This window comes from Ruditapes philippinarum, unplaced genomic scaffold (genome assembly GCF_026571515.1).
Source record: "Ruditapes philippinarum isolate M1 unplaced genomic scaffold, ASM2657151v2 ctg997_1_1_1_1, whole genome shotgun sequence".
NCBI classification, from domain to species: domain Eukaryota; kingdom Metazoa; phylum Mollusca; class Bivalvia; order Venerida; family Veneridae; genus Ruditapes; species Ruditapes philippinarum.
This window is the reverse complement of record NW_026857772.1, coordinates 206,431-219,569: the sequence shown is the minus strand read 5'-3', so window position 1 is coordinate 219,569 and position 13,139 is coordinate 206,431. Positions and strand designations below refer to the sequence as shown.

At 31.3% G+C, this 13,139-nt stretch overlaps 1 protein-coding gene across 13 annotated transcripts in view; it reads left to right on the top strand.

Annotated features, from left to right (window-relative positions):
- Nucleotides 1–13,139, top strand: part of LOC132750985 (EF-hand calcium-binding domain-containing protein 6-like) — a 38,973-nt gene that overhangs the window by 10,835 nt on the left and 14,999 nt on the right. For 10 of the 13 annotated variants that reach the window (XM_060741075.1, XM_060741077.1, XM_060741079.1 and 7 more), the window contains 13 exons: nucleotides 202–275; nucleotides 1,030–1,127; nucleotides 1,533–1,607; nucleotides 4,396–4,462; nucleotides 4,928–5,088; nucleotides 6,840–6,977; nucleotides 8,049–8,439; nucleotides 8,776–8,924; nucleotides 9,312–9,425; nucleotides 9,912–10,022; nucleotides 10,267–10,443; nucleotides 10,913–11,090; nucleotides 12,017–12,040. In XM_060741075.1, the coding sequence (XP_060597058.1) occupies nucleotides 202–275; nucleotides 1,030–1,127; nucleotides 1,533–1,607; nucleotides 4,396–4,462; nucleotides 4,928–5,088; nucleotides 6,840–6,977; nucleotides 8,049–8,439; nucleotides 8,776–8,924; nucleotides 9,312–9,425; nucleotides 9,912–10,022; nucleotides 10,267–10,443; nucleotides 10,913–11,090; nucleotides 12,017–12,040 (1,757 nt within the window). Of the gene's footprint in view, nucleotides 1–201; nucleotides 276–1,029; nucleotides 1,128–1,532; nucleotides 1,608–4,087; nucleotides 4,276–4,395; nucleotides 4,463–4,927; nucleotides 5,089–6,839; nucleotides 6,978–8,048; nucleotides 8,440–8,775; nucleotides 8,925–9,311; nucleotides 9,426–9,911; nucleotides 10,023–10,266; nucleotides 10,444–10,912; nucleotides 11,091–12,016; nucleotides 12,041–13,139 lie in introns of those variants that run through there. The other 3 variants (XM_060741078.1, XM_060741082.1, XM_060741087.1) reach the window with 2 other exon arrangements.

Below are 13,139 nucleotides of genomic sequence, written 5' to 3'. Positions count from 1 at the left end.
AGATTAGTTTAGACACCTTTAGATAAGTACGATTCTTAAGCTTATTTAGTTTAGATGATTTCTTTGCATGCTTAATTAGCTTTTCATTTTTTTCTGTTTTAGATTTATTAAATTCCGATTAATACAATAACAACAATAAGACGATCGTGTTCTGTTTTTATACACTTATATATGGTATAGTCAATTGTTAATTTGTTGCAGAGTTTTTGAAGGGGCCTGGAAAACCGTTCATAAAAAGTAAAGAGTATAATTACCAGCCACGAACTACACAAGAGGTATATTTCAACTCATTTACATTTATTTCCTCTGTTTGTATATGTAAATATTAACTAAATATCATTGACCAAAAGGCAATTAAAAGTGTCAGTTACAGTTAACCTAAATATTGAAATAGCATTACTCAATATGTATTGATAAGTATCCAAGGACCTAAATAAGTAAACGCTATTGTACACGTACAATGTGCGCAGACAAGTATTCATGACTTGAAAATGCAAATATCTTTGAACAAAGAGGACAACAATGTATCCTTGGTCATAGCTATGGCCTTTACGATTACATGAAATAAAGTATTTAGTATCATACACTCTAAATGTAAGTGTATACAATGTTCAAACGGGTTTTTGATTTAGTAACTGTAATATATAAGAAATGGAACCAAGAAGGAATTTGTTCTAATGAACTACACCTATAATACAAATGGGCAATTACTTCTAACAAAATTTATAAAGTAACACATAAACGGTGAACCCACATGCCCAAAATTGTTCTATTTTTTTAAGCTGGATTTAACGTTTAATATTCGGAAGTCTCTCTATCCCTTAAAAAGAAAACATTGTCCAGCTAACTAAAAATCTGTATGATATACGAGAACTGCTGTTTAACAGTTTTAGCATATCGATTGCTAATTGCACATCACTGCTTATGAAGTTATGCAAATTGAATAAAATAACAAAGGAGCGGGTGTTTATATCAATAATCTTTAGCAAAGATAATAAAGTTGTTTTTTGTTGTTGTTTTTTTGTGCAGTTAATCGACCTGATACGAGATAAGTTTGGTACCGGATATTATGGAATTCGACACCTGTTTAGAGCCAATGATCCTACAGGGAAAGGAGCCGTATCTAGGTAAATAATGAAAACACGACAATGCTTTCCCATTTCCAGCGTTAGGCTTTTGTTGTTCTTGTCATGGCAAGTACAATAAATGTAAATTTAAAAAGCAATGAGTGAGACTAATGCACGCACAAGATCTTACTGTTTAAAGTAAAATAAAAAACAACTATATGTATAGATTTAGATGTCTCTATGCAGAGTGATAAATGAATAAATGCAACTAAGCGAAAACTGAAGACTCAACTGACGTCCCATAAATCTACTCGTATTATGTAGCTTAGTAATATTTTCTTTATGCTTTCCCATATAAAGAGTGGCTGCGTTTTTTTTTTCCTAGGCTCTAATTTTAGAATTGTTTTAAAATGATATGACGTAATATATTCACGATATTTATTTGTTATATTGCTCCATTTTCAGAGAGGCTTTACAGAAAATATTGTATACGTTGTGTGGTTACATAACACCTGACCAGTATACAAAACTCCTCAGAACGTACGTATTGTATAATATATGAGCCGCGTCACGACAAAACCAACGTTATACGTTTGCGACCAGCATGGATCCACACCAGCCTGCGCATCCGCGCAGTCTGATCAGGATCCATGCTGTTCGCTATCAGTTTCTCTACTTGTAATAGGGTTTGTAATAACATTAGTTTTGTCGTGACGTGGCTCATATTTTGGAACATTTAATTTAAAGAAAAAAGTAGATTATGTATTGAACCTTATATAACAAGTAACAAATATCAAGTACACAATGAAAGATTATTTATATTCTTGCATGTCAGTTTCCTGTTATATATGCTTATATCTATTTAACACATAACACTACAATTGAGTCATGGAATCTTTATAAGAAAATGCATCTTATATAAAGTTGGCTTATATTTCATCAAACTATACTTCATTCAATATAACAGGAAATATTTATGAAGATATCCATAAACAAAGCATTTGTTTTTAGATATACATGTATTACTACCAGCAGGCAGTGCCTCTTGTCAGTTTGTAAAATAAAAGTAAGATAGTGTGTTAGTTCGAATTGTCGAGCACAGCCGTTCTTATTCTGAAAATTAAATTACAATAAGGTATAACTACTTTTATTTAAAAGATGTTTTACTTTAAGTTGCTATTTACATTTTAAATTATGAAAATAGATATTATTAGCATTGTACTTAAAAATGAATACATTTAGTACAGAAGCAAGAACATTCTAGTTCACTTAGATATCCGTGATCATAAACTTGCGCCTATCCCATGTGATGCCTTAAAATGTGATATAGCTAGATATGAGACTGTTTAACATCATAATTATAGTCATATAAGAATATACAATAAATCATGCAGGCATATTTCTTCTTTTTATGTCACAAAAAGCATAATAAAACTATAAAAGTTGCAATGGTCCTGTAGACAAAGCATCATATGTCTGTTTTTAATACCTGCCGTAGGAATTGCAATGTCATTTGAATTACATTGAAATTTTCTTGTGCCGTTAATTTATTCACTTGTACAATCTTGAGCATTTTGTAGCTTCTGATATTATAATATCATATTTTGTAATCTTTTATAAGTGATATGAATTGCAAAATAGAATTTTATTGTCGTCTATGAAGTATGAAAAGGGATACTAAAAATTGTAATTAAATTACATAACAGCTGTTTTCATGTCTATATTCAGAAAAAGTGAAATAAATTGTTGTTTAATTAAAATGTTATATCATTTGATAAAATTTTAATGTTTCCGGATTTTCATGAAAAAGATTATGTTAGTGTGTACTTAAATTTGTATTGATTTCTTCTTGGTGTGAACTCGGTCACTTCTCGTCTACAAAATGAAATTTTGAAGTATTCTTTATGTATGTTACACCAGCTTTTTATAAGGGTTAACTGCGTAGTAATTGTTCGAAAGTACTTATTAGGATTTATTCTACAATTTTTGCGGACATAGTACGATGAAGTGCCGTCATTTGCTTTGATCTAAAAAAGTAAAATTTACGTCAAACACGTGCTTGAAAAAGATTTTAAAATATCTAGAAAGAGTAAAAAAATGTAGGTCGATCGATGAAAGTTACTTTTGTTACATTTATTGAAGGAATGGTCTTAAGCCTTTGCTTTCGCCACAACAATGATTTAAATTTATTATAAAGTGATAATGTTTCGTTGTAAACGTCTTTGGTCCTTTTTGATAACCACTGTTACATATCAAACGAATAAAAAAAAACAAAAACAAAAAACACGTTACGTAACATTCACGTTGTTTCCTATTATTGTTTTTTTTATATATTTTATATAGGAAATACTTGTATTTAATAATCCGTGAATGTTTATATATATTTATTTCATGCTTTCCAGTGTTTTATTGTAATATATCAGATGATTATATTCTGATAAACCACTAGTGAAATTTATAAAATATAATTTTTACTGTAGCCGGACTATATCTGAATGCGGATGAACAGAAAATCATAAATAAATGGAATAACAGGCAACAATAAATGCCGTCATACGTAAATTTTGCTTCTTTAGAAAAAGAAAGTCAATGGCATCATACATCATGTTAGAAATTTAACAAAATTAGAGAAATTTAACGGAACTAGATTTCAAAACTGATGATGTGACGTCATGATATAATAACGTCACAAAGGAGAATGCGCGACGTTACGCGGCAAAATCAGTAAAAAATTACTTAAAATCACTTAAAAAGCATAAAATAAAAAGAAAATTTATTTGTTTTACATATAAGATTGAAATATATTTCATTTGTGAACACCAGCTATTATATTTTCACTCGTGGCTACGCCACTCGTGAAAATATTGCATCTGGTGTTCACTCAGTGAAATTATATTTCAATCTTACATGCAAAACAAACAAATATCCTCTATATATATCGAAATCTTTATTACCTTTATTAATTTTTTAATGAAATTTAATATAACATAACGTAACAATGTATGTTTCCCGCCATCTCGGACGTTGACGTCATGTGACGTCTCTTCCTGTTTATTCACTTCCTGTTTATTCACTGACGAAGAACATATTTGTTCGAAATCGATTTGAATATTAAAAAAATAACTGAATGTACGCGTGTGGTTGTTCTTTTTGGATTCATATATATCAAACGAATGAAACATTTAATCACGTACCCTGGAAGGATGATGTAAGTGAAAACACGGCGAATACATGATTTCTTTGTACCACAATAAGTCGTACTTATCTTATCTTCTATCTATTTTTCAATGATTACAAAATTACAATGTTTTAAATATTTTGATTTCAGAATGCACCTGGAGGGTAAAAGCCTGATACCATTTGAAACATTTGTCCAATACTTTAAAGACACAGAGGTTTGTATACATGATCTAATATGCTATCAGTAATGATCAGAATTAACTAGTAATGATGTAACGCTACATAATAAAATCAAATACAAATGAATGAACATTGCCTAGAACACACATATATACAAGCATTGGTACGCAGTGTTTATCGCGTTTTTCATCAATCGTAGTATCGTACTGTCGCGATTTCATTATCGTACTATTCGTGTTTTCACTATCGTGCTTTCGCGTTTTCACACCATCGTAGTTTCGTGATTTCGCGTTTTCACCATCGTACTATCGACCATCGCGTTTTAGATCAACACATTCATAGGCGATGGCCCTAACGGCATTCCGTAGATTTTAGGGGATACTTATTTTTATCACTCTAATGTAATAAGAAATATAATATCATTTCTGATTCAAATAAGATAATTAGCTACCTCTTAAAGAGAAAGCGTTCTAATCTTTCTTCTTGTTTTTTCCCTAAAGGACAAGAAGAACTGGGTGAGTGCCCTACAGGCAGCTAGTATGCACTCATCAGAGACTAATGTACCCGAGGGTTACCTGAGGCGGACAGATATGAGAGTCCATGATCCTTATACCTCCATGCCATTTTCTGATGCTATATTTAAGGAAAAGTGTAAATCGAGGTAAAGACAAATTATTACTTCTTGATCTACTGATATTGTTAAGTTACTTTTATAATGTTGAGTTGCTTTTGTCTCAATTACTCCTTAAAGTGCTTGAACCGAAAGCATTTTAAGCCTTTGCCGCCAGTACAGTGCCAGGCCAGCCTACAGTCTACCAGGTTCTATACTGTTGGCTGACTTAACTTTAAATATTCAAATTGATATACCCAAAATTGATAATGGACAGTCCCAAAATGGAAGTGGGACAAGTCCATTTAAAATATTCAGCATGTTCATGGTTAATATTCACTATTTTGTCCTCTTGCTGCACTGCATTGATATATATTTTTCCTCGGTACAATGAATCGTGAGCTTTGAAATTTAGTAGTCTTTGGCTAAAATTGACTAAACCTACACCGAGATGTGAATTACCCATACAGTACAGTAAAAGTTTGACTATTCAGAATCATTTGTTATCAAAAACTACAGCTATGAACAAACTACGAAATAAACAAATTATAAGATATAAATTGTAACATCAATTATAAAATAATTGTTAACATCATTTTCAACAAATAAAATCAATAAAATCATTGCAATAGACACGTCTATCAACATTTTGTCATATGTAATTTTTCAATTTCTATCAGATGCGGTGAGAAACTAGTAATAAGATATTTACAAATGAACCTAGACATTCAAGCATTTAACATCCCATGCAAATTATTTAATGGTATTTAGGCAATTTAATCGAAATTTAGACACGAGTATAAATCTCCTATTGACAAATATTTTAAATTTTGCAAGCTTTGTAATCTTCGACGGCTTAATCCTAGATTATTGAAATATAAAACTCGTGAAATCGTGCCGGATCATTATTAGATTTAAAGCGGTAACGTTTAAATGCGTTTATATTGATTTAAATTGCTTGTGTTTTATTAAAATACAACAGAAGACTGTCAAACAATATTACCAAAATAACCCCGATTGTATATTAGCTTTCAGAAGGGGTAAAGTATATTGCCGTTTTACACTGATTATATTTTTTTGCCATCCTCAGTTCTAGCTTATAACTATTTGAACACATTTCTTCTAATAAAAGATATTAAAACACGAACCACATCATTATTTTATCTTTACTTCAAGTTTATTTGCCTTTTCATTTCATTTTCAGTCATGTTTTGTTCCCTTTAGTGAATCGCTTGTTAGGAAATATGCCTGTTTTTACATGCCCTTCTGACACGGACCAAGTCATGATTTGCTTAACCATGAAATTATATATGAACAAACATTGTATGCGGATAGTTTAAATACTGCCCTGAAACCTATTTGTTATTTATTGGGATCTTCATTGTAGATACTTTGATTACTTTTACTGTGCTGAAGACAATATTTTTACAATTTCATGTTAAATAAGGTAAATTGGATTCCTGAAATGTAGTATCGGTAGATAAATATCATTCATCGATAAAATTATCAAATTTGAGACAGTCATTAACAAAAATATGTTGTTTTTTACTTTCTTGCAATTGTACAAATTTAAACATTGACATCATTTATTGCGCATAAAGTCCTAAGACATAATTATTTTGGCTTCTTTTAAAAGTTAAAAAAAAAACTAAACTAAAATAAAGCTAGGTCATGATCAATACATGTTTATGAGGTCTAGATACCGTATGACAAGTTAATTATTTGTGTTTTAAGGTGACACATTTTTTCTTAATTCACTTATTAATTATTTGAATAATTCTATTTTTTATTTTCATTTCTAGAAATTTTGATGCACACAAGGTGTTTCCTGACTCAGTATTTGAGACAAATGGCCTGATACTACCACCTCAGCTAAGAGAAGCTTATGCTACCTTAGGCATTTATATGACAGACGAAGATTTTAACAAACTATGGCAACGGTAAGTGAAAAAAAATAATGTATTGCTTACTTTTATTAAAGGTAAATTAATCGGACAACTTAAATTAACTATTGAATTGACAGGGCGTATTTTCAGACGATTCCCGTCATCTGTTCATAACTTCAGACATAAAGGCCGAGTATCTTTGTAGAAACATCGCTATGATTATGATATCAGATCCTGAAAGCGTCATTGCATGACACTGATAGCCCTTCTGTTTATATTTACACTAGGCCATGTATGAAAGATTATCTTTTTTAAACTCCTGACTCCTAAAAATATACAAAGTATAAAATATAAAAAATATATTTTGACGACACAATGTTAACCGTTTAGGTCAAAGTCACTTTATTTATAACTATATATAAAAAGAAATTGGAGCAATGTGAGGAATATTTTTCGAGTTTTAATTACAACTTTATTGAGACCTATGTTTGGCGCATATTTATCGCCTTTTTACAAAGTATATTTTTCTGAAATAGTTAAGATGCTTGATAGGTCATACTTTTTTTGAATAAACATATGATAATGTTATACATAAAACTGTTTCAGTAGATCATAAAAATATATCTTTACATTATATCAGATATAATAGAAATTGACCGTCTTTCCACTCCCCACAATAACATAACTTAATCATATTAACACAAGTCTAAAACGTTGTTCTGAAAGCATAAAAAACATTTGCCCAAGCCTCTCCCATACATTTGCATATAACGTTATTGTCCTAACAATGTACCTAGAAATTAAAAAAACTTACATGCAGTCATGGTTAGAAATAACGTATCCATTACCATAAGAAACTAGCAAATGCGATACATTTCAACTGAATCTACAAATGCGACCACTGTGCACAGGCTAATATCAGCCGGCACATCAAGCAGTACTTACTTTGAACTTTGCAGTAAAAATGAAGAATCTTTCTTCATCAGACGTCAATTTTAAGATATTTAGCGTGGTAAAAGCAGATACTTGTACAACTTTAGAAATGTTGTAGTAGAAGAATCAGTGCCATTAATGTATTATATGCCTGCTGTGTCTGATGCTAATAGTTTTGTATGAATTATTCAGGTATGATAAAGAAGGCACAGGAGCGCTACATACTGAACAGTTCTTCCGTTCTGTCGGCTTAGATCCTCAAGGGCGACCAAGACAAGCAGCGCCATACACGCCACGTGGTGCCGCTTATCCGAAATCGAGGCAACGGCCTCATTCTGAAATTGGTCACACGGATGGAATTGATACCTCAGCTGAACTGCAGAAAATTTTGAAAAAAGAAGGCGTTGAGGAATTACCAAAGACTGCGAGGGATAAGATTGAAGTGCCAACAGCAAATGAGGAACCTACCACTACCTCGAAAGAAGCAAAGCCTGGAGAAGACCCTGGGCGAAAGATAGAAATCAAAAAGACGCCAAAAGTGGCTCCTAAACTGGACAGTATTATTGATTGCTTACACTATAAGGTAAATATAAATCGAGTTTATTCCCAAGTCATCTCTTAATTGATATACAAATGTATACCGGTACAATAGTTTCATTAATGATGCTTTATCTGTTCTATTGTCGTTGAATTTGTCCGGCAAATAAAAGTAAAATTCTGAAAATTTAAGTATTCGGTCTAAAAATCTGCCTTTTTTGTTTCATGTTATTCAAAGATATAAGCTTTGTAATCATTTAATATTCTAAATACTCAAGAAAAACGGCTGAAAATGGGTCGATGGAAGTATATTATTTCCTGTTGTTAAGATACGACATACAATTATATATAATATGAAGTAAACATATTCCTCTATTTTCAGTTTGAAGAGTCCTATCAGGCCATGTTAACAGCATTCCAACTGTTTGACTTTCTAAATGATAGTTATGTATCAAAGATTGACTTCAGACGAGTTCTTTTAGAATTTGGATTTTTTATTTCACCATCAGAACTTGATCACTTCCTTAAAAAGTAAGCTTGTTTTTATTGTATACTTTCTTATGTTGAATTTGAAAACGACCATCATGGTCATAGAATTTCTCTTAACTGATGTTAGTTATTTGTGAACTGTTAATACAAATGCGACCCTGACTGCATCCGGTATATTCATAATCCTGTTAAATAGGTTCCAAAGGTACATTCTATGCTCTAGGTGATAACTTGCATGTATATCAAAATTCAGTAACGAAAGATAAATTTCTTACATAAGAATCATCAGACTTCACGTTTGAAATTCGAAGTTTTTGACAACCAAAAAGGTAACTAACCATTTGCTGAAAAAGTCACATATGAATGATTAAACTTATTACATTTTCAACAAATGGTAATGAGATAGTAAATGTTATGTTTTTTTTTTAGAAATGGGATGCGGGCCATTAAAGGACAACTTAATTACCGTGATTTCTTGAATAAGTTCCAAAGCAAATCATTAAACAGCATTATGGCACGAGCGGCAGTTGATACAACACATCCGTAAGTTTTCTTTTATTTCATCAAAAAAGATTTTCAGAAATTCAAGGTTTCATGCTTTCACTCTATATTTACTTATCTTTACAATCATAATTGGGATTACACGTTATACCGTGAGCTTATGTTCATTTTTTATTTTGGAATTTAGGATTGATCGACAATTTCTAAAATGTTTCACATAGTTGTTCTCATTTCAAAAATATCAAATATCAAAGATGGATATATCACCGGCCCATATTTAATCTTTTTTTTGTTCATTTATTCAAACTATTGGTTTATTAGATCTAATTCCACACATTTTTAATGTACCTTATTACGACCTCTTTTTTGTATTGTTTGTTATAAACGTCAGTACATACAGCTTTTAATTCACTTGTACATTGTATTTAAATCAAGCATCATGTTGAATGTGCAAATAACCGGATATATGTATATACTAGTGTGAATATTTTTACAACTAAGATTATAAAGAAATATATTTGTTTACAGGTTCCATGGTGAAGGTTCAAAAGATGACCCGACGATGACGGCCGATGCACTTGAGGCCCGCTTGCTCGACCATTTCCATCAAGATTTTATTAAAATACTCGCTCACTTTAGGTATGATAATGAGCAGATATTTGAGATATAATAAATTTAATGCCAAAATATAATCATGGATTAATACATTTGCAATGGTGTTAGTTATTAAGTCAATAAAATGAAATATACGGTACTAATAATATAACAGATATTTTGAAGTATAAGCTGATCGCAAAAACCTTAAAAGTGGTATATTTTGAATATTTTTAACATAACATAAGAGTTTGTACCTGATTCGATAAGTATGTTGAATATATTTCAGACAATGTGATAAATACAACATAGGAGTGGTAACAAAGCACGAGTTCCGATCTGCAATTGAGAAAAGACTGGGTTATGCCATGACAGAAACGCAATGGGAAAACTTGAAAAGCATAGTGGGTGAGGACAAAGACGGTCTGATTCCTTACACCAAGTTTCTCGAGTTCTTTGATATCACGTAAGTTTATGAGTTATCCAGACCCTTAAAACACATAATTATTTATCTACATTTCATCACGTCGCTTATTTGCAGTGCAACATTACTATTACTTATTTCTATATAATGTTACAATTATTAATACTGGTTCAATATAAGCCGTACGGTCCTATTTATATAATGACAACATTTATATTTTTATGCATCTGTGTAAGGTATTGTGGAAACTGAAACATATGTTTGAGCTGCAGACATTTAATATATCTGTTGATTTAATATGATTCTAACAAATTAATTAGTAAATGATTGATTGTGCAAATTATGACCAGGTCTAATAAAATAAAAGCAAACTATTGCAGTTATTTTACAGTCGTATTATTCATAATTGCATAATCACTTTCTAATTAACTTGTTGGAGTTGCATAAAATCAACAGAAAGGTGCACTTAAGAAGACAATTAACTGTAATAAATTTGCTTTTATTTCATTAGACCTGGATCCTGGAATATGAAACAAGAAGGCGGAATACAGGTGGCACAGATTCCCACATGTGACATGCCGGTACCAGCACAAGTAGAAATGTTAAAAGAAAGAGCCAAAACTGAAATGGTTCCTCCTCCACCACCCCCACCAGATAGTGCTGAAAATAAGATACGATCTATAGAAGAGGTAAGTCGTAAAGGTCAAGGATAATGCATGTCCTTGAACCTTCTGAATGTATGTACTTGCTCTGCTTTCAATTGATAACAGTCCTTTCAAAGATTAGGTATTTCAATATCATAATGCAAATATTTTGCAACCAACATTAAAGAGCCAGGGCAGACTGCAAGGATGTCCTCCATGCTGGCGGCCGATAATAACTTTCGGTTCTAGCGGGTAATGGGTTAAAGAGTTCGAGTAAATGTGTAGCTTTATATTCATTAAAGTTCTGCTGGTCATTTTAAAAAACAATATTGAATAAAAACGGCTTTTAATAACATTAAAATAGTCTTTCAACAACATTTAAATGATTTTGTTTTTGCTCTTGTTTTAAGTTAGTAGTTAGCAATTGTACTGTTTTTCAGAAATTTGGCAATTTTCTGCAAAGTAAAGTCAAATTATATGAATCTAAGTACCTCCTTAGTGTTTGTTAAAAAAATGTATTTGTAAAGAAAGAATGCAATTTTGATTGCAAGATGTCTTTATTAGAGAACTGTATTGCCAATATCTTAACTGACAAGTTTATGAAGCAGTGACACGATTGCTTTATACAAAAGTGAATTAGTTCTATTCTTTAAATGACCAAATAAAAGATGAAATGTTTACTATATCGAACTTATGAATAATTTTCTTATTCGTTAACTTCGTTTCATTAAAGAATATAATGCTATACAACATACTATCAAAGTGTTTTGTACTTTTTAGTGTAGATATACATTTACTAATAATACCGGAGGATTATACCATTTAAAAAAAAACCTTACATTAAAAAACAATTTTACAAATAAATAATTTATTAATTTGTCATATATTATCTGCTGATACGAATCCTTGTGACTGGTTTTATTATTAGGATCGTATAAAGCCTTAATGCATAAATAATGTATATATCTTAGGATAACAGACGAAAAGCAAAAGTGGTAAGTTTGTTCAAGTGGTGATTTTCCTCCAACCTATACCGATTCATTAATCTATCCGTATTGTTGAGATAAAACCATTTGATCCTCGTGTGTAAACACTTTGTATTGTGTTCCCCCCCACATTGAAATGGAATTGAATGAAATGTATTTTACATTTTACCTGAAGCATTCAGTGGCCTAATTCATTCAGATATTCACTGCAAGCCTGTTTTTATATGGATTTGATATTATTTACTTTGTATTTCAGAATTGATCAAAATGCATTTTAGAAAGTGCTGTTGCTTCTGTTTATTAATGTAAATATAATAAATGAGCCGCGTCACGACAAAACCAACATAATTGGTTTGCGACCAGCATGGATCCAGACAGGCCTGCGCATCCGCGCAGTCTGATCAGGATCCATGCTGTTCGCTGTCAGTTTCTTTACTTGTAATAGGGTCTGTAAGCGAACAGCATGGATCCTGATCAGACTGCGCGGATGCGCAGGCTGGTCTGGATCCATGCTGGTCGCAAACCAATTATGTTGGTTTTGTCATGACGCGGCTCATATATATTAAATTATTTTGAACATCAAAGAGTAAACCCATGTTCGGCATGAAAACCTGAACAAAAGATATCTTTCGCAGTTTTTTCGACTTAATTTTAATATTTGGTTAAACATACACAATATTTTAGATCATATTGGTATGTAGTCAATAACTATAGAAAATTTTGATATTGGTAGTGAACTTTATCACAAATACAGTCATTTATAGTAAATTTTTTGACTTAGGTTTTTTCGACTTTTCGGCACTTAAAGAAGAAAATGGGACATCAGATTCAACAATTTAGAGTAGATACAATATCTAGAAATACTTTTTCACTAAATACATATGACATGTATTACAGGAAATAATTTTCTTACGATTTCAACTTTAGAGTTAAAAATTATTGAATAGATAAATTGATGTTCCCTATAGGTTAACGTGCCTCATTTTCTATCCAATACGAAAACAAGAAAATGGGGTAGCAATCCTTATCATCTAGATAAGATTGGACATTTGTGAGAACTTTTTCATTAAATAGTTATACCAGACATTACAGAATCTCCTTTTCACCT